The 19,808-nt window shown below is 41.4% G+C and overlaps 1 protein-coding gene across 1 annotated transcript; it reads right to left on the minus strand.

Annotated features, from left to right (window-relative positions):
• Nucleotides 1-13,150: 13,150 nt before the first annotated feature.
• Nucleotides 13,151-18,030, minus strand: dhx58 (DEXH (Asp-Glu-X-His) box polypeptide 58). Its single transcript, XM_084371710.1, has 12 exons — nucleotides 17,935-18,030; nucleotides 17,550-17,740; nucleotides 17,244-17,448; nucleotides 16,934-17,124; nucleotides 16,726-16,839; nucleotides 15,902-16,034; nucleotides 15,614-15,793; nucleotides 15,250-15,500; nucleotides 14,840-15,151; nucleotides 14,256-14,446; nucleotides 14,071-14,170; nucleotides 13,151-13,952 (listed from the first exon to the last, which is right to left on the minus strand). Exons 2-12 carry the CDS (start codon nucleotides 17,724-17,726, stop codon nucleotides 13,767-13,769), a joined length of 2,040 nt encoding a protein of 679 aa, XP_084227836.1. The 5' UTR covers nucleotides 17,727-17,740; nucleotides 17,935-18,030; the 3' UTR covers nucleotides 13,151-13,766.
• Between the last annotated feature and the right edge of the window lie 1,778 nt (nucleotides 18,031-19,808).

Genomic DNA, 19,808 nt, shown 5'->3' on the forward strand with positions numbered 1-19,808 from the left:
ATGAGCAGCGCGCAGCGAATGGTAGAATAAAATTAATAAGGACTGGGGTAATAGGGGATGTGTTGAAATCTCATTCTCACCCATATCAGCACATCTTGGCCTATTCAGAAGTAATGAAACAGTCGTAGCTCATGATCCCGCAGCCTCACTTAATTACTCGACCAAGACAGAGGGACAGATTTATGGGAAAGAAAATGCAAAGATAAGTTGAATACATTTGCGTCCAAGTTTCTTATTGTAATGCTACCAAAAAAAGATGTGCGTACAAAAAAGAAAATAATATATTCTAGCTCTACCTCCTGGCTCAGCAAAAGTCATTTCTAGGAAATGAGGCTGCTCATAATCAGGGTCTATTAGCTGCATCTACTGATATAATCAGTCCTCCTTTCCTACACAGCCACACTGAAATCATTTATTTTCTCCCACGGTTTTTCTTTTTCTGCCTGTCTGATGATCATCAGATAAGAACTTCCCACAGGCTGTCTTTAATTGCAATTCAAATCATTCTACACAATTATAATACTTTTTTATAATGTCCCGTTTTTGCGTTTTCGCTTTCTTGCCGTGCTCGGATGGTTTTGTGTCCCACAGTCTGAAGAATTGCAGGTTCAATGAAGAGGAAACACAACTAAACTGCCTGTAGATGTAAGTGTGAATGTGTTTGTCTGTGGTGGTCTTGTGATAGATAAGCGACCTGCCGGGAGTGTTCTGCTTTTTAAGCAGCATGCCTCTAGAATGGATGACGGATGGTCGGGCAACCATTTTGGTCCAGTGATACTTTCAAAATTACTGGATGCTTTGCGATGAAATTTTGCATAGACATTCATGGTCCCCAGAGGATGAATCCTAACTTTTGTTTTTTGCTCCCATTTTTCACAAGATGATCTTCTATGCACACAAAAAGGCTTATTTCTCTCAAATTTCCAACACAAATTTGTTGAAAATCTGTGTCAGTGAGCACTTCTCCTTTGCCAAGACGATCCATCCACCTGTCAGGTGTGGCACATGAAAATGCTGATAAAACAGCAGGATTTTTGCACAAGTAAGGCCGATCTGAAATGTTATCTGTGGACTGCCAAATTTTCTGTAATGCCATTGGAGCCGGCCTGTGGTGGTGAAATGAACATTCAGTTCACAGGCAACAGCTCTGGTAGACGGTCCTGCAGCCAGCATTGCCAGCTGCATGCTCCCTGAAAACATGCAACATCTGTGGCATTGTGTTGTGTGATAAAACTGCATATTTTAGATTTGCCTCTCATTGTGAGCAGTCCCGTTGTTAAAATGTACGTTGCTTAATTAGCACCTTGGTACCCCACTCATGTCAGGTGGATGGATTATCTTGGCAAAGGAGAGCTCTCTTTTACACAGATTTTAACAAATTTGTGCCCAGAACTCGAGCATTTTATGTGCACAGAAGAAGTCTTGGATCTTTTTACTTCACACATGATATTCTGGTCTAGAGGTCTGCTGGAACAAGTGCTAACATTAGCGAATGTCAGCTATAGTATGGATCCATACCTTTTCTGCTTCTCAGTGAAGTATACCGATGGTCACCTCTAACATTGCTCCAACCATAATCTTTTCATTTTTCCTTAATTCTTTAATCTTGAAATCCATCGTGACCCACTTTTACACCTTTACTGTGTTTTTCCCACTTCCTCTTTAATTTGCCCTAAAACAATATTACAATGAGTTTGAGAGGTGATGTTGATTTACACTGACACACAATTTTCATTCAATGGTAGCTTGGACACAGATGCACCGGTAATGTGATGCAGATAAGATGCATTTCTTGAGTGCGAACAGTCTGCTGGTAATGGCATACTTAATAGTTCATTAAGTAAGCAGTATACAGTGGATACTGATTCATCATGTAGTAGGAAGTATGCGATTTCAGACACAGTGTTAGTCTTGTTATCCTTTACATGCTGGGGTAGACACCAGCCTTCATGTCCCTGAGTCAGATTAAGCAAGTACGGCAAATGCATCTGGTTCAGAGAACTTTAAATACTTTTCACCAATGAACAGTCATTTTAGCGACTGAGTGCATTTTGAAAAAAGATAATTTCCCATGGAACCGTTCAATTTAACCTGTCCTTCCATGTTGCTTTTATTTAAACATACAACTAAAAATCCTTCTATCTGACGTGGTTTCATTTATTCCTTCCTTTCATTCTATTTTGTGTGAACCTTGACTGCACCTGTGATTGAACATCAAGGTAACGCGGTGTGACACAAGTAATTGATTGAGATAACGGCTCGTATTCAGCTGTTCACTCACACAAGACAATAACAGGGAAGAGGACACTTCGCGGTGCGCATTATCATGTCAAGTTTATTGAAGGCTTAAATATTAACTCGAGCTGTTGTGCGTGGCCATTCTGATTTATACATGCATAATTTCTCTGTCATGTCACATCAGTGCAGACGTTTCAAGGCTGAATGATTTGCTTGGTTTGATAGCGGTGCGTACGAGGTGCAACAAGGTGTGAAGCTGTTATATGTTGTTTACTGAACTTCATTCTTGTAGATTAGATGGAAGTATTTTGTTGTTGTCCAGGATCACCCTCCATCATTCCCTTTATTTTCTACCTGTCAGTCTGTGTAAGGTAGTGATTCTCCACTCACACCTCCCGCATGACCTCCAGATAATTTTTTGTCTGTTTCTGCCCATCTTTATTTCCCCTTCTCCCAAACTCCAATCATTTTTTAACTCTCTCATGCAATCACTTTCCCTGCTTTCTGCCCCCACCTCTCCCTCTGCCTCTCTCCTTCCATCTCCCCCCACCCGTTTCTTTAATCGTTCTGTTTTCCGCTGAAGGTTACTCTTGCCTGCAGGGCTATGGAAATGTCAGAAAGGCCCACTCCATTTTCTGCTACGTAAATAGCCATTTCCCGCCAGAGCAAACCCACTTTTCCCGGGTCTGACCTGCCACGTTGCACATCACACTTCCCACCTCTTTCTCTACACTACCTGAGCACAATAGTGGTGGTGGGGGGGTATATAAACAGCGCTCCTTCATTGCTTATCTGTCATTCTGATGTAACGGACTGCTGCCATTGTCCTCTGTATTCATCTCCCTCTTGTTCTCCATTTAAACAAGCTAGACTCATGAGGGAGAATCTCGGCTACATAAATTCAAATGAAATGGCTCTCATTCCTGCAGGGAGCAGCATGCTCACTATAAATACTCACATACAGTATGTTGTGATTAAAAGCTTGTTTTCAAGGGAAGCAGAAATATTTATCAGAACTCGTCCAGCTGAATAATAGGCTAATAAAATAAATACATTACCAATAACAACAAGAGGAACACTATGTGACTTTCATTTCATTCAATTTGCAGTATTTACAGCTAATGGACACGTAAACTTCTAGTTATCATGTCTTGAAAAACATGAATTATCCAGATATATTCATAAAAATATGTAAAAGGCATGTTGGAATGAAATACCAATCCCACTTCCCAGGACTCACAAAAGAGCAGAAATGGATTTATTAGCCTTCCCAAAAACCACTCTGTGCTCCCCAACATGAAACACCCTGTTCATACTGTCATTATAATTTATCAGCACAGAAATATGTGAGAGTGTGTGTTCAATGATAGGGAGAAAGCACTTACAGTGTTGGAGAGAGTGGCAGTCAGAGAAAAGATGCCTCTCAAGCTTCTTTAAGTCAGAGAGATAGCTTCAAATCAAATCTTGCTTCCATTAAAACTTTACTCTTTTAACAGTCGGGGGACGAATGCTCTTTTTTTTTAAGGCTGAGTGAGTGTGTTTTGTGTAATTCTCCGCAGGTTTAAGTGTTTTCTCTGAATTGGAAAAGAGCTCGGGATACAGCGGTGAGAGGCAGCGTGGGCGTCGAAGGATGCTGCAGAAATTTTAAACCTGGATGTGTGCCCCGAGTCTTTTTAGTGAATTACAAAAATCACATATTTAATCTCTTGTGTTTTCTAAAACAACTGCTCTTGCTTCTCTGGCCTGTGTATCCTCACACTTTCAGAGCGAGCCCCCTCAGGTCATGCGAGGCTAGTTCATTTCCGTGTGCCGTGTCCCAGAAAACCCTGACGTGCTGCGCGTCTCTCCCCGTCCTCCACGACTTCTTCCCTTCACTAACACTCCCCTGATCTTCCCTTTCAATTTCCTGCAGCTCCGCAAGACAATGGAGTGCTACATCAAAGCCCTGCATGAGGGGTTTGATAGCTCGCATCAGCAAAAAAAAAAAAAAAAGAAATCATTCATACGCACTTCTCGTTCAACAGTATTTGGACAGCTCATCATCTTTCAGTGCACTCACGACAGAGGTTATGTTTTGAGAGAGTCAAGAAAGGCTGTTCAGTGGAAAGCATTTTCTATTGATCCACAAAATGTAAGGAATACAGGTACAGTGACACCTGAAAAGAGATAAACTGTCCTTGACACATCACCTCAAAAGTTTTGAGACGTCACTAAAGTCTGTAAAATATTATCTCGACAATATGTTTTCCACTAATATTCAAACTGACAAGGCATACTGACCCCACAGACTAACCACTGAACATGTTTGCAAAATTACACTGCACATGCACACACACACACACATTGTGTGACAGGGCAGAAATAACAGGGAAATGATGCACACAAAAACATAATTGAATGGTCCAGATATAAAATTACTTCTGGATCCATTCGGTCTAATTTACCTTGCTTTTTACTTAGTGTTGTTCCACTCTTAACAATAGATATAGAGAGTCAACGCTGTCAGTCTGGCACTGCCCTCCTGCTGCGACTGAAAATGACTTTCAACAGCTTGATCGAATTAATTGGCTTGACTGTTGGGCAGAGGGGGATAGATAGACCATTAGCTATTGAAAGGGAAAAGATTGACAAGTACGTTGTTTCTCTGGAATAATTGAGAGGCAGGACTGAGGCTGGAGGGAGAGTGAAGGGTACACAAAGAAAGCAGGCCTCGAATGAGGACAAAAGAATACATTGTGTAAAAAAATTGAGCCTGCTTTGTTTCCTCTCTTTGGCAGGAGTCAGATGTTTTGCTGTGCTCCGTCTTGTGAAGCATGACTCCCTTTTCTCCTTCGACACAAAACCTATCATTTGGACATTTGTGGATAGACGAGAGAAAAGCAGCTTTACCAAAGACAAGAATAGACATTTTGAGGGATGCGGAAAAAGGGGGTGTGGTGGCAGCATGAAAAGTATTCAGCATGGAAACATGCGTTTTCTAGTAATATACTGTATGTTCAGTGTATGATTAGTTTTATGGGAACATCTGAAGCCAAGAAAAACAAGAGGAATGAAGATGAAGGCTTGCACAATGTGGCTAACTGCTATTGCATCTATTTACAATGCACCAAAGGAAGAGGCTGGTGAGAAGAGCCGGAGCGGTGTGGATGCCATGCTACCATACAGCTGCTTGTGTGAGGGTTGCTTGGAGGGCAGGGCAGTGGCAGAGGTATGGAGCTCATTCTAATTGGATCTGTCAAAACCGGCCACCAGTTAATGTAGTGCCTCCATTAGGCAAAGCTGCAGCCCATGACCTGCACGGTGATCGATGGCTCTATTTGTTATTTTGCTGCTGTACTTTTTGTTGGCGGTGATGACGACAACAATAAAAAATATTTGAAACAACTGGTTCAAAATTTTAGCCAGTGAAAAGCAGACTTGTAGTGTAGAGAAAATACTTTAAGGATGAGGACTAACCAGTGTGTTTGGAAACGCAATGTTATTACGGTAACATTAGTCTAAACTCTGATAGCAACCAGGACCAAGGTACAAGTGTTCAACGCTGGAGCCCCCCAGGGCAGTGTGCTCAGCCCCCTCCTGTTTACACTGTAAACCCTCGCCTGCACTCCCAGAATTCAAGGGAACTCTATTGTTAAGTATGTGGATGACACCACCATCATCAGCCGCATGACAAACAAGAGACCTCATATCGAGAGGAAATAAACAGTCTTGCAGATATGTGCATAGAGGAAAAAACTACAAGGTTACAAGTTACAAGAGTTGCAAGCTAAATTTAAAGGGTTTAAAAGCCTGGAGAGCGAAGTTGCCCCATGGTCAGGCAGTGGATACTTCTGTATCTTTTGCCAGATGGCAGCAGGATGAACAGACTGTGTCTGGGGTGGGTCAGCAGAACTAAGGAGCTGATTGTTGATTAAAAAAAAGGGAGGCAAAGACTCAAACCCCTGTCTACATAGGTGGAGCTGGTGAACAGTTTTAGGTTCCTGGGAATCACCATCACAGAGAACCTAACATATTCATCGCACATCACCACCCTAGTAAAAAAACACATGAACAGAAGAGGCTCTACTTCCTGAGGAAACTGAGGAATGATCAATTCTTGAGCCAGATTCTTGGCAACTTTCACAGAGGAGCAATAGAAAGCATCCAGACTACAGAGCATCAGTGACATCGGTGAAGTGAGGTTTGTTTTGCAACCCTGGTGTTGTAAAATGATGAATAAATGGACCTTGTACTTGCTTAGCTGGACATGCTGACATTTGCAGCTTAAGATGGTGCAGACACACACCGTTTTACTCCATTTCATACACTTCTTATGTTGTGTTTATGGTTTTGAAATATCAAAAGACACTTCAGATGCCAGGAATCACTTTAAACTCACCCACAGAATTATGTGTCGCCACCCAGATACAATAAAGCTGAATGGAATCTTGTTTGTGTTGACTGAAAATACCACTTTGAAAACAGCAATAAATCTCTTCAGACACTATGTCCTGTTATTCAGGATAATCAACAGACATTGCTGCAAGCAACACCAGTATTTTCTCCAATTATCCACTCTCTACAGTTCTACTTTGACATTGCTGATTCGACCCTCTGTTGCTGCCTCTTCTAACAGAAATTCTAGCAATCTCTTTATTTTCCAGTTACAGTAAATCAGTCTGGATATGAGCGCAACCTATACCTAAAATACAAAACACAAGCACACCACTCTGAGCTTTGCAGTAGCCTCCACTCTCCTTTGCCTGGCTTGGATGGGGTAAAGGGATCAATACCTCGCTGTGCCAGAGCCTCATAAATCTGCTGAAATCTTTTTATGCTATATGAGCCGTCTACTTATCTCGGGCTCCAACTGGTACACAGAAACAAGGATTTTTCTAGGTTTGACTGGGCTTTTTGGGGGATTGTTACAGCGTTTATCAACCTGCCCTGAGAGACTGTCGGGTTATTGTTGTCTCTTTCTGTTTACATCAGATTTTTGGGAGTGTGTCCTGTGTCCTGTCAAGGTTACAGATGATGAACGACTTCACTTTGGTACGCCACTATTCCTCCTCCAGGACATATGCCGCTGTTCCTCTTCTATAATTCAACCTCCTACTTTTCTTGACTCTATCAAGGTATTCATAGATCTCCTAACTCTCCCTTCTATAATCAATGCCATCGCCATTCTATTTTCATCGTTTCTCTTCGCCTGTCAGGTGCATTATTTTCTGAGACACTTTTCAGACTGCTCCAGTACATTTCTTTTTACCTCTCTCATTAACGTTTGTATCAGAAATGACCTTGCATGTCTTAGCCTCGACTGCTTTATACCAATGAGGTTTTCATGGAAGAATTGACCTCAGGGATAGCCTACCTTTAGTCAAATGCTTTTGAGTTTTTCTTGTTTATGCAGTTGTTTCAGCCAATGAAAAGCACCCCTGGCCTCGCCTTGAGACAAAGGACTCTCCCAGCTGTCACCAACACACAGTTTGCACTCACCCACAGTTGCAGAAAGCGATGTTGGGATACAGCGTCTTGTCAACAACTAACAATTATTTCCAATATTGATAAATCTGAAGTATTTTCTCAATTATTGAGTTTAGAAAAAGTAAAATAATAAACAGAAGTAGTGAACCATTCTAAAAAAACAACTTCATGTTATTGTTATTTGTCCAATCATCAGTCCAAAGCCCAATGATCAATTATATTGCATTTGCAATTAAAGAAAATATTTATATTTGGGTTTTTGGATTTCTGTCTTTTTTTACTTGATGAATACTTAATGGTGACAATTAATTGATTATAAAAGTGGGGCCTTGCAGCTGGCAATTATTTCTATTATCGATTACACTGCCGATGTTCTTCTTGATTAAATCCATTAAACCAAATATTTGTCACAATATTGCAGAACCCAAAAGTAAGGATGTAAACCAGCATATTCATGAAAAAGTTAAAATACTGGCAATCAAAGAAAACTTAAACATTGTCAACATTCTTTGATCTACTCCAAAGGATATGTATATATATATAAATAGCCTAATTGTTGACATTCACTTGATATTCTTTGTCACTGAAGATATATTGCTTTACCCTCCTGTGTTGATCAAAGTAAAAGATATTCAATTTAACAGATTTTAAATCATATCTGTCACACCATGCATAGTATCATGGCAGTTTGTAAAAATAGTCAAGAAATATAATCTACAGGGTAATTGTACATGGACACATATTTTGAATGGTGACTCTCAACACGACTGTGAACTGTGCAGGAGTCACTGGGAGGTGTTTGGGGTGGATGGTTGGCATAAAGAAATCCAGGACTGTCAAACCAGAATCTAGGGTTTGCATCCAGTCTGTGTTTTCAGTTTGTGAAAAAGTGACATTTCTAGAATTAACGTTGGTGAGGGAAAGATCACGATTTCGACTACATGTAAATAACAAATTTGCCATTTCAAACTCGAGCTGAGTGTCACCAAAAAAGAACAATTCATACAGTGTGTGCTTGGTCACACACGCAAACAAGACTACACTGACTCATCCTCCGGTGATCAGCATAGAGAGCAGTAAATACAAAAACTGTGGGCTGTCATATGAGTCCACAATAATCCCCACCAGCCTGAATGACTCAAAGCGACTCAACATGGATTAATAACAGGGATTAGAGGGACACAAACTGCAGTCAATGGTACAGACAGAGGAAAAAGAACAGAAAGACACATTTATTTTAGTGCAGACCAAACCACTGTACCTACACACACAGCGAGGGACGAACACTTACATAAATATCTGAAGCACTTTAATTGCCTCTGAACATGACTCTGTCAACGGCCTCAAAAAGTCTCCCAGACATTTTAATGTGAGTGCTTATATTTATGCTGCTGATATGTCATAATGGTTTATGGACTAAAACAAACCACTTGTTTTGTTCTGTTTCTTTTTAGAGTGAATTCTTTCTGCCGGAGAAACAGCTGAACAATCTGCGGTTCTGAAGAAGAACTTATTGGGAGTTCATTCTCTGGTTTCTAGTCGCTGATAATCTAGCGGGCACTTCTGTCAGAGGAGCAGACAAAAGCCCAGACAGCAAAGACAAGTGTCTCTTTTATCTGCTCTATGATAAAGCATGAAATAGGCTGGCTAACTCTCGGCTCTGGCACCAACACCATGAGCTCTGGTCCACTTCAGACAGCAACATCCTAAATCAAACGAAGATGCACCCTTTCAGTACTCTAACTGCTTTCATGTTGCCACAAAAATACACACAAACATGTTTTCAAGCGTCTGGGTGTTCAAAAGGAACGTGGTGTGTAATTAAAACGTAGAAAGGAATGTTCTGGGTAAAATTTAAAATGCTATGACTACATTTTGATGGCAGACACGACTGCCCTGAAAGAGGTCAACAGAGATGTCAAAGATGTTTGTGCTCACGTCCAAACCAAAAAACCCCAGACATAGTTGACATAGTACTTGTCCACAGGCCGGGCAGCAGTTTGGAAACCACTTTGAACTTCAAATCAGGCACAGGTGACATACATAACAACATACACTAGGACAATGCCAATGTCATCACCTATCTTGTCGCTGGAAGTAACCTGATCCAAGGCTGTTGCCATGACAGTAGAGACTTTGAAGTCCTATCGCCCAGACAAGAAGGCCGACAAGCAGCGCAGCAAGCTCTCAGACAACACCAGCAGCTTGTTGACAAGTAGGCCGATCCCAGAGGAAATGCCTGTCCTGGTGACCGACTCACTGTATAGATATTTGTGCCTGTCATGGTCTTGGTCTGCATCCCATGTGAGAATGTGTGGTGACTACACAAGCAGAAAGAAACTATGGCCTTGCAGGGGTGACTTCTGTCTGCAGCCAGGAAACAGGAATTTCTTATTTGGAAAATTATCTTTTAACTTGACAAATATTATATGTGTAGTTCATGGCCCTTCGTTCCGGTGGACACCATTGGACCTTATTTTAAAACTTTGTACGAAAGTGAATGGAGAGATCCGGCTTGAATCGTGTCATGAATCACACGTTTGTCAATTTAAAATCAAGAAAGTCACAGTTTGTCATAAATAAAGTAAAAATACCATCTAGTTATGTGTTAAACCTCTCAGTGAACTACGTCACCTCGCTCAACACACGATACGAACACCAACATGGCTGCCGCCTCGGCAAAGAAAAGTTACTAAGATGAAAATCACAATAAATCTGGTCATATTGACAACTACAGTTAAGTGAAAGGGTAGTTTGTCAGTTTTGTGAGCTGCTAATCTACAGGACCAGCTCTACAATGTTACGATGTTAATTACGTATTTTTACAGTCAGTATTTAATTAGTTTTATGACAAACTGCAACTTTCTCAAGATGAAAAATTTTCTTTTAAATCGACAAACATCACATGTGTGATTCATGTCACAATTCAGACGGGATCAATAAATTATTTGTCTCAGTTAACAATCATACAAAGTTTTTCGTGCCCTGGGGCAAACCGGAAGGGGCGTGGCTTCGGCTCTCGCCTAACGGTTTTCAACATGGCGCCATGATTGGAAAAAAACACGCAGGTCAGTGTTTCTCTGTCTTATAGCTTGTGTGTATAGTCTTTGTGTATTTGAGGAAATATTAACCCACCAAGCTGTTGAACGTACGTTACACGTCCGTCCATAATCACAGCTATAAAAGTAAACTATGTGTTGGTATCAAACTTGTTACCTGGTGTCCAGCTTCCAGCCGACAGAGCTGCCATGCTGCGTCCCATCTCGCACTCATTCCTGTTTATTAGCTCCGTTTTTTTGTGTTGAGAAGCTGAAATGTCCACTGAATATATCTGTCTTTCTGGAATTTAGTAATGAAAATATCAATGTAATAGTTCAACACACACACACACACACACACACACACACTGGTCGCCAGGTGAGCTAGCTTCCCTTCCAAGTAGCTAATTAGGCTAATTACCTGTCAGTAACACATTAAAGCTGACACCCACGGTAGAGCTCATATTTGGAGCTTCCTGTCCAGAGGAAACATTTTATAACAGTTAAAAACTCAACTTTACCCAGAGAAACTACAGAAAATGGTAAGTATAGGTAAAATATTTAATTTCCGAATTTTAACATATAACTTTGTTCATGAAAAGTCAGGAAAAAGGTTAAGATGCCAACCCAAATTAAATTAATGTACAAAAAAGGTATTCATATAGTCAATGAGCTATGTAATGCTGTGGTCGAAGCAAAACAAAGAAACCCCATTTGAAAAGATGGTACCAACAAGGTTTTGGCATATTGCCTTGAAAAATGACAATTACAGTAATCAGTTGTCAAAAGTTATTTTCTGTAATAATTCCCACTCTGATTAACAGTTATTTGGCAGTTTCAATAGCTTTAATTTATTTAAAAGTATCCCAAAAGAAAGGGGATCCCTACTGCTCCTTTCAAAGCATTCAGAGAGGGTCGACATCAGTCTCTCAGCTGTAAAATGGGCTTCCCCTCATCAGTACAAGAAATTTAGAAAATGACGCATGTAGAGCTCATGTACTGTAGATGGGACGCAGTAAACAGACTGATGTAAGTGTCCTAGATACCACTGACAAGAAAGTAACCTACCCTAAATTCACACAACACACCCTGTTATCCATGCTCAACTACTTCAGGCTGCTTTAATTTCAGAAGCGAGCTAATTGCAATTAAGATGCAGGGGGTGCTGAGCTGAGAAGTAAAAGGAAGTAATCAGTGTTGATTATAGAGCTTGGGCCTGATCAGAGCAAATCATACACTGCACGGCTCCTCTGTGCCTGCCTGAATCTGAGTCAGGCATGACACCGGAACGGAGCCTGTTTTTAGTGTGATTACGTCCATGGCAGCGCGACTACTGACTCCAGCCCTCTGCCAGATTTGAAAGGATTACGGCACATGTGGCACACTGAGGTTGACCTCGTGTCTTGCCCAGAGATACACATAAAGATGCGCTGTGGGTCAGAAGTGAATATACCCAACGCAGCTGCCAGCCTGAAATTAATGGTTTCCTCCGTAGTTGCTTTAGTTTCATAATCTGGGTTTGTTTTGGAAGCTGCTCATTAGAGCTGAAGCTTTGCCTCGGTGTATCAAGCTTGATTTATGTATGTAAACACAGCAGCAAAATGAAACTAAATAGCTTCAGCAAAGACCGTTTTCTGCGATTACCTCTCTGAATCCATCTTTTGGGGATTGCTTGAATCAAGCTGCAAGAGTTCAGAGAAATATGAAGTTACTCAGGAAAATGTATCTTTGAAGCCGGCGTGTTAAATGAGCATTCTCGTCTGTTCCTCTATGTAGACTGTTCAGATGGTGTTAAATGATCCAAGCTGAAATACATAACCCTGTATTGATCCAGTGATGCAGAAGCAGCATTGGGAGCTGCAGCAGTCAAAACATTGCACAAGTAACATTCAGTACACATTTTAACAACTGAAAAAGAGAAGCTTCTGCAGACATTCAGGGATCTTTTTATTGCGTATGATGCTTGTAAACATAAAGAAACAGTTACATAAAAATAAATTATTTATATCAGAGCTAATGCATGAATAGACTTTGTTCCAGCTTCCTGTCTGACTATATTTTATGTTTTCCAGACATCATTTAAACAGATCCGGAGGCTGTAACCAACCATCTTGTTAGCTCTATTGAAGCAGTTGGAGGATGGAGTGCCTTGCTCAAGTTTGGTGAGTGAGAACTTCCTCAACATCATCAGAGTTTTTTACAACATATCTGAGGATTTAAACTCAATTCTTCAACCATAAAGCGACTGGGCACCAGTTTGAGAAACACCAGAGAAAATTCCTCCTCTGGCTTTTTTCACACCTTTCATTAGAGGTTACAGATGCAGAGACATTGTGTCTGACTTGATTTGCAAACCAACACTGACACCTAGTGGTCTAATGAAGGCGAAATTATGACAGAAGATCTGCTGACAATCCAAGAGGACTGTTTATTTAAATTTCATGTAAGATCTCGATTTAGTTTATTTACAGTGGACATTAATAGCTGTTATAAAAAAGTACACAAAATAAAATCATCTAACATGGACATTTGTTCGGTAGTGATGTTGTGCACTAACCTCTTGTAAAACATTTGAATAATTAAAAGCAAATTAAAAGCACTTTAAAATGGCTAAAATAGAGCTTGTGAGGAATCAAATTTCCGAAGACATGTCAAGTGTTTGTGATGGTTAAGGTTTATGTTACATATGACTTCATTTCGTGCTTTGTTTCTGTGCATGACTTAAGACGAAGTAGAGGAAATACAAAAAAAAAACATGCAAAGAGAGTCAGCACCTTGGGCGTAAACAAAGCTGTCATGCTAATTTCAAGCATGATCGATGCGTAACGGATTTTAGCACGCTGCTGCCTCACCCGCCCGGCAGCACAAATTAATACCAGCACGTGTGGAGGGAATTTTTAAAAAGCATGTGTTCATATTTAAACACTTCCAACAGTACAATGATGTTTTTTTCTAAATGAGCTCTGGAATTAATAACCGATAAAAACTGACATGTGAAGAACAGCAGATTCTCTTGTTGGTGTCTCAATCAAAAAGGTCAGGGAAGTTGTCATCGCAGTATTCTACAAAGCTGAAGTGCTCAACGGTGAAGGTGACGTCCTTCCACTTCTTCACAGTTAGCCTGCCATCAGGTGTCTGCAGGGCAAAGTGCTTAATGGCTAGATTTGGCAGCAGGGCACGCTTCTTGTACTTCATCTCGAATCCCCAGTCCTGTGATTGTCAATAAGAATAAAATGCAACATGAGCAGTTATGTTGATGAACTGGCTTTAGCAGGACGGACTCTATTTATGAGTTTTAAATATGGGCCTATAAGAGGGCCTACTGTACCTTGTTGCAGCTGCCGTTATTGCAACTGATTGTACGCCCAGGCTCCCAGTCCTCAAAAGTCCTTCCCAGACACACCTGCCCACCGACTTTGTAGTGTCTCCTGAGAGCAAAAAAACCCATGTTTAGAGAATTTACATTTACTTTTTTCCTGAAAATACTTTTATGCCACAAAGAGTTAAACTCACTCAAAGTCAGGGTTGACGATGACATAGTGTGCATTCTCAAGAAGTCTAATGTCACTGCCAGAGGCCACAGGCTTGAAACAGTTTCGACACAAGAGCTGGACACTGGCAGCAGTGTGGCGACTCCTCTTCTCTGCTATGCGGCTCTCTGCAAGTTTTCTGCAGATAACTGCCTCCTTTTGTAGCTCAGTTATCTGTGGACAAGGAGGAATTAAATTTAATTGCGGAATCACTAAGCAGTGGCCTCGGTCACATGGACAATATATCTTGAAGCTGACGGAAATTATTCTGATTAAAATTCCAACTTAACTGTTTGCTTAATAATAAAGTGATGCGATGAGATCAGCATGAAATTCTTGTCAATTTGGCGTATATCCTTTGGACAGAGCTATAGTTATTTAGACAATTTCTCAACTTCTATATATGCTTGACTAGCTGCTCATTTCAATCAGGCGGGAATGGGCCAGGCTCTTCAGACTGAGGTGGTTAGATGTGGAACTTTCCAATTAGACTATTATTCATGGAGTCCAGGTAAATGCAGCTAGTAAGAGTAAGTGATGAAGATGGACACCGTAGGATAGCCTCACCTTTATGCGGAACTTCTGAGGGCTCATTTCTTGGACCTTTGCAATGGCTTTTACTGTCAGCTCTTCCAGATGTTCGTTGATATGCTCCCGGCGCTCTTCCCGGCCCCCTTTCTGGGCGACCACTGAGTACTTGCTGTCTTTAGCCCGGGCACGTCCGCTTGCCTGCTGCTGGGCAATCTCATTTGTAAGCAGTCCATATCGTACGACCAGGTTGCATTCAGGGATGTCAAGGCCTTCCTCAGCCACGCTGGTGGAGATCAGGAGGTTGAGAGAACCCTGGCGGAATCTGCGGATCGTGTCCGCCTGCTCGTTCTGCAAGCAAAGTACACATGTAAATCATACGAAACATAAACACATCTACAGATAAGTTGTTACTGAATAGGAATGACTTAAAGCTTATATGAGCACACCTGTGTCATGTAAGTGATGCCATTGCCAGCCCCAGTGAGGATGGCTGCTTTGATGCCAGCTTCCTGTAAGGCTTTGTTGCTGCCGACCCAGTCATTTAGGCAGTGGGTGCTTCTGCGGGTTTTACTGAAGAGGATCCCCCTTGATCCATCAATTGGACCAAACTGTTCTAGCAGAACGCTCTCAAGTTTGAACATCTTCGGGTTCTCATAGCGAGAATCCCCTGCCAGTTTCCTGAGCTTCACCTGATGCTCTGTAAAAGTGATATTAATTATGGCTTAATTGCAACATAAGCATACCCACAAATAAAAATCATGTGGCCAATCATGGAAAATAAACAAGAAACTAATATTTCTGGATTCCTACCTTGGAAAAGTCCCACCAGGAACAGGTCAGTTCCATCAATGGTGGACTTGGTGTTGTAGAACTCGTTTAGGGAGCGATAAGCATCCATCATTCGCAGGGTGTCATTGATGAGCAGGGCGTCGTTGTACTGTCTGAGGTGGCGTGCACATTCTGCTAGCTGTCTGCTGCCCTGTCTTACTCCTGATCCAAATATAGACAAATTATGTACAAGCATAATTAGAAGCATGTGCTCTCTGCACTATCAAGAGTCTATAAACAACACAGGGTCAAAGAAAGAAAAGTTCTTACCTCGCTGCTCTAGAATCACCACATCTGCCTCGTACTCCTGTGTGCCACACTCTCTCAGTTTGAAGTCTGAAGGTAGCACCATGAACTCATGGATCAGCTGCATCATCCACTTCAGATGATCCCCCAAGGGATCCTTAAAGAAAAAAATTATGTCTTTGAGTCAACTATAGGTCCAGTGAGTTGGACTTAGGGGCATAAATATTCATAATTATTTTTCCATTGGGGTATAATCACCTGAAAGTAAGAATCATTGTGTTTGTTTCTTTAGAATGAGCCATGTTGCACCGCTATGTTTTTTATATTAGCCAAGAACAGACAAACCAGATACCGGCTTGAGAGAGATTTTTCGTTGGTGAGAAGTTTGAAACATCTGTGTAATATTACTTTGCCCGGGCACAGAGACAGCTACTGGGTACTACAGTTACTACAGTTACTACAGAACAGCTGGTAGGAGATTGGACGGTGGCGAAGGAAAAGTGGAGGTTGTAGTGCTTGACATCGGTTATATAAGGAGGTAACTATTTTTGTACGTGAAGCGAGTATAAATAAGCCTCAAGGCAAAGGTTGTTTGTTTGTTGCAATCTGTAACCTCGCCACTAGATGCCACTGACTCCAACACACTGGACCTTAAAGTTTGTGTTGTGTGGTTTTAGTAGCTGTTTAAATGTGAGACAGTCCAGATTATAATGAGTACAGGTTGTTGCTGTCAGCCCATGTATCTCTATGTTCCCTGGTCAGGTCAGTCGGGATGTGGCGTAATTAAAGGGGTGTACTACTATCTACTATATGTACTGGGTGTAATGTTTTTAAAGGGGAAATTTTACCTCAGGCCTTGGCACCACAACGTCAAATGTCTTGACGGGTCTGGGGACCTTCTTTTTCAGCTCAGGGGCACAGTTTTTTGTTGAAACTATGGCTGAGTCCAGGTTGGCGCAAATCTGAGAGGGAGAGAAAGAAGAGACAGATGGTTGTGGGAGATCAGATCAGTGACAAACTCTTTGAAAACCCCAAGGAGAATAGATGAACCCTGACCTGCAGTACGTGCTCCACAGCGTTTTCCAGGATCTTTGCGCCTCCTGTCCCTGGTGACGCAGTGAGACCCAGGATCTGTGGCAAGGGTCGCTCTTCATTCAACTTTTTCTCCACGTAGCATCCCATCACCTTGTTGTAGACTGACTCCTTGTTGGTGTGGTGACACTCATCGATTATCAGAAGAGTAATATCTGTAAGGAATTCATCAAGGGTATGATCTCTATCTGTTGATCTTAATGTCTATATTACAGCAATTGGAAAACCTACGGCGTCATGATAATCAGGGATGTTCCGGCTCATGTTTACTGACCTGAGAGCTCAACATGTTTGGTTTCCTCTGTGTTAGTGAGAGAATTGTACAAGATTTGCGCTGTGCAGATGATCACGTCATTGTCCCGCACAACTTTCCCGAAAAAGTCCTTCTCCTCACTCTCTCCACTGATCGGCACCAGGGCGTAGTTATGGCGCAGGTAGGGTTTAAACTCCTTGGTGTAGTGTTGGTCCACAAGGTGAACCTACAGTGTAAAATACATTAAAAACAAAATATCTTGTTTAACGTTTGTTCTGAAAGTGATTCTGGACTGCCTGTCCTGTCTGTCATGTGCATTCTGTGTACCTTGTTAACCAGGACCACCACTTTGGCGTTAGGTGTGGTCTCTAGGTGTCTTTTGGCCACATACACCGCAGCACGGGTCTTTCCACCTCCGGTCGGCAGCCAAATAATTATGTTCTCTCCTCGAAGAGCCCTTTCAACCACTTCCTCCTGGTATGCATACAGTTGAAAATCTGCCATCCTGAACTTTCCTCCTTTTAGACAACAGATTATAATTACAGAGAATCCGCGTATTACAGAGAAGAACCAGCATATCAAAACTCATTAAAAAAGTCTGAGACAAGTCGCTGAGAGAAAACAAACAAGCCTTCTGTGAGACGCGCATGCTGAGTCATTGTGTTTAAAGCTGTTATAATAAATGAATAAAATCAGCCTTTATTTAACTCACCAGTCAGCTGTGTGTGTTTGCAGCTTCTCCTCGTCCACTGTCAACTCACGGTGGAGGTGGAGGGGTTTTTAATTCAGTTGCGATCAGCTGTGTGACGCGGAGAAATGGAAACGAAAGTAGAAGCACTCTGAACCCAGAAAGCTGGTCCTACTGAGGGAGGCTCTGGAGACACAACAGACAGGCTGCATTATGCAGTGACAGGGAAAGCCTGATGAAAGCAGGCCTCCGTCTAAGCCTATATTTATATTTTATCTACTGGATATGATTTCTGTACTAGTCCCTTACAGCCGAGGTGTTATGTTGAGGGCTTTGAAACTTGTATTCACCCTGGCTGTGCCTGATCTGTTGCTCTTCATTGCATCAGGAAATTAAAACCTACAGTTGTTGCTTGTGTTGATACAGGGAATCCCCGTAGCTGTTTGAATGTGAACTAATGTGACTTGATGTTTTCTGCCCTCCGGTTATTCAGCAACTGACTTCAGTTGCAAGTCAATGTTTTACAGGACTTCATTACAGTAAATCTGAACTTTCAAATATCAGTGAAGCTGTACTGGCAATACATAATGCTACTGTACTGTAGAAAACAGCATTATAATGAAGAACTGTAGTGCTGCAGAGATATCATGGCCTACAAATCTTGTTCTCCAGATGTCAGAAGTTTGTTTGGTACAGACTAGGGATTGACAGATTATCATTCTGGCCGATCATTGGGGCCAATCAGTTGATTTTGTATCAATATTTTATTGTGTCTGATTGCTGATAAAATGTAAAAATGCTACTACTCTGACGCAGCATCCTCTCACTGTCTGAAGTCACTACTCTGTGGTCTCACTCAATGTCCCGTCCACAACACTATCTGATTGGTACCATCTCACAGGTAATGGCCTATGAACGCTGAATTATTAAAGCTGTAACGTTGTAACAAATGATGTAATCAGAAATACAGTCAATGTTAATAACCTGAAAATAAATTCAAATGATTATGGCTTCCAAATGATGCACATGCTCAAGCACTGCAAGCGGATGCAACTATGTCATGGCAGGTGTATTGCACAGTACCCAAGGAAGCACAGTGTCAGGTTTAATTTTGTCTGATTGAGCAGCAATACCAGAGAGCAACCGATCGGGCCCTTGGACTGCATATTCTGAGCGGGTACTTCACTAGTAAAAAAAAAAAATAGGTAAAGAAATCAAAGGATTATTGAAAAGTTTAATATGTTCTGGTGTAATCCCCACCTGCACAAAAATCTAATCTCGATTCATCATGTAATCATGTAACAGTAAGATTTTCCTGTTAGTGACTCACACAAGTTGCTTCTATACAAACAGCCCTCAACGTTCACCGCGTGGTTTTAAAACCAGTTCTGATCAGCTGTGCCGTCCAGAGAATCAAAACAGAAACCTCTGCTCACTCTGCAAGGAGAAGGGGCCCACCGAGGGAGGCTCTGGAGGAACAACAGCTGCTCTTTACCATGTAGTGACAGAGAGGGCCAAAACTTCACTGACTAATTAAACTAACCCTTTATAATCAAGCATGGGCGATCTTACATTTATCTTAAACTGTATGTGTAGCTTACAGATAAGGTGTTGTATGAAACTGTAGAGTAGTTTGTGTACAGTATACCCCACCTAAGTCCTGCCTGCTTTTCATTACAGGAAAATGAAACCTATGTCATTATTGCTCGACACTATAAAGCAGACACAGAAGAAATCTTTAGTAATAAAAGACAATTTACACAGATGCACCAGAATAGGCACCTATTTGGCCACAGATGCATGTTCAGATCCACTATTTCAGCCACTATTGTCTTATAGTTTAAGGTACTATTTTTTACCCTTCAGGCCTTAATTTAAGGTAAAAGTAAACAAACACA

Source organism: Pagrus pagrus (genome assembly GCF_965226575.1).
Source record: "Pagrus pagrus genome assembly, chromosome: 13".
In the NCBI taxonomy this organism is placed as follows: Eukaryota; Metazoa; Chordata; class Actinopteri; order Spariformes; family Sparidae; genus Pagrus; species Pagrus pagrus.

What these genes read in the sequence shown, in the direction of transcription:
- dhx58 (XM_084371710.1), bottom strand. Translation starts at nt 17,726, where the DNA reads ATGGCAGATTTTCAACTGTATGCATACCAGGAGGAAGTGGTTGAAAGG. An exon ending in CTGTGGAGCACGTACTGCAG is followed by an intron (nt 16,840 to 16,933) that starts GTCAGGGTTCAT and finishes TCTCCCTCTCAG; the next exon opens with ATTTGCGCCAACCTGGACTC. An exon ending in ATCGTCAACCCTGACTTTGA is followed by an intron (nt 14,171 to 14,255) that starts GTGAGTTTAACT and finishes TTTTGCTCTCAG; the next exon opens with GAGACACTACAAAGTCGGTG.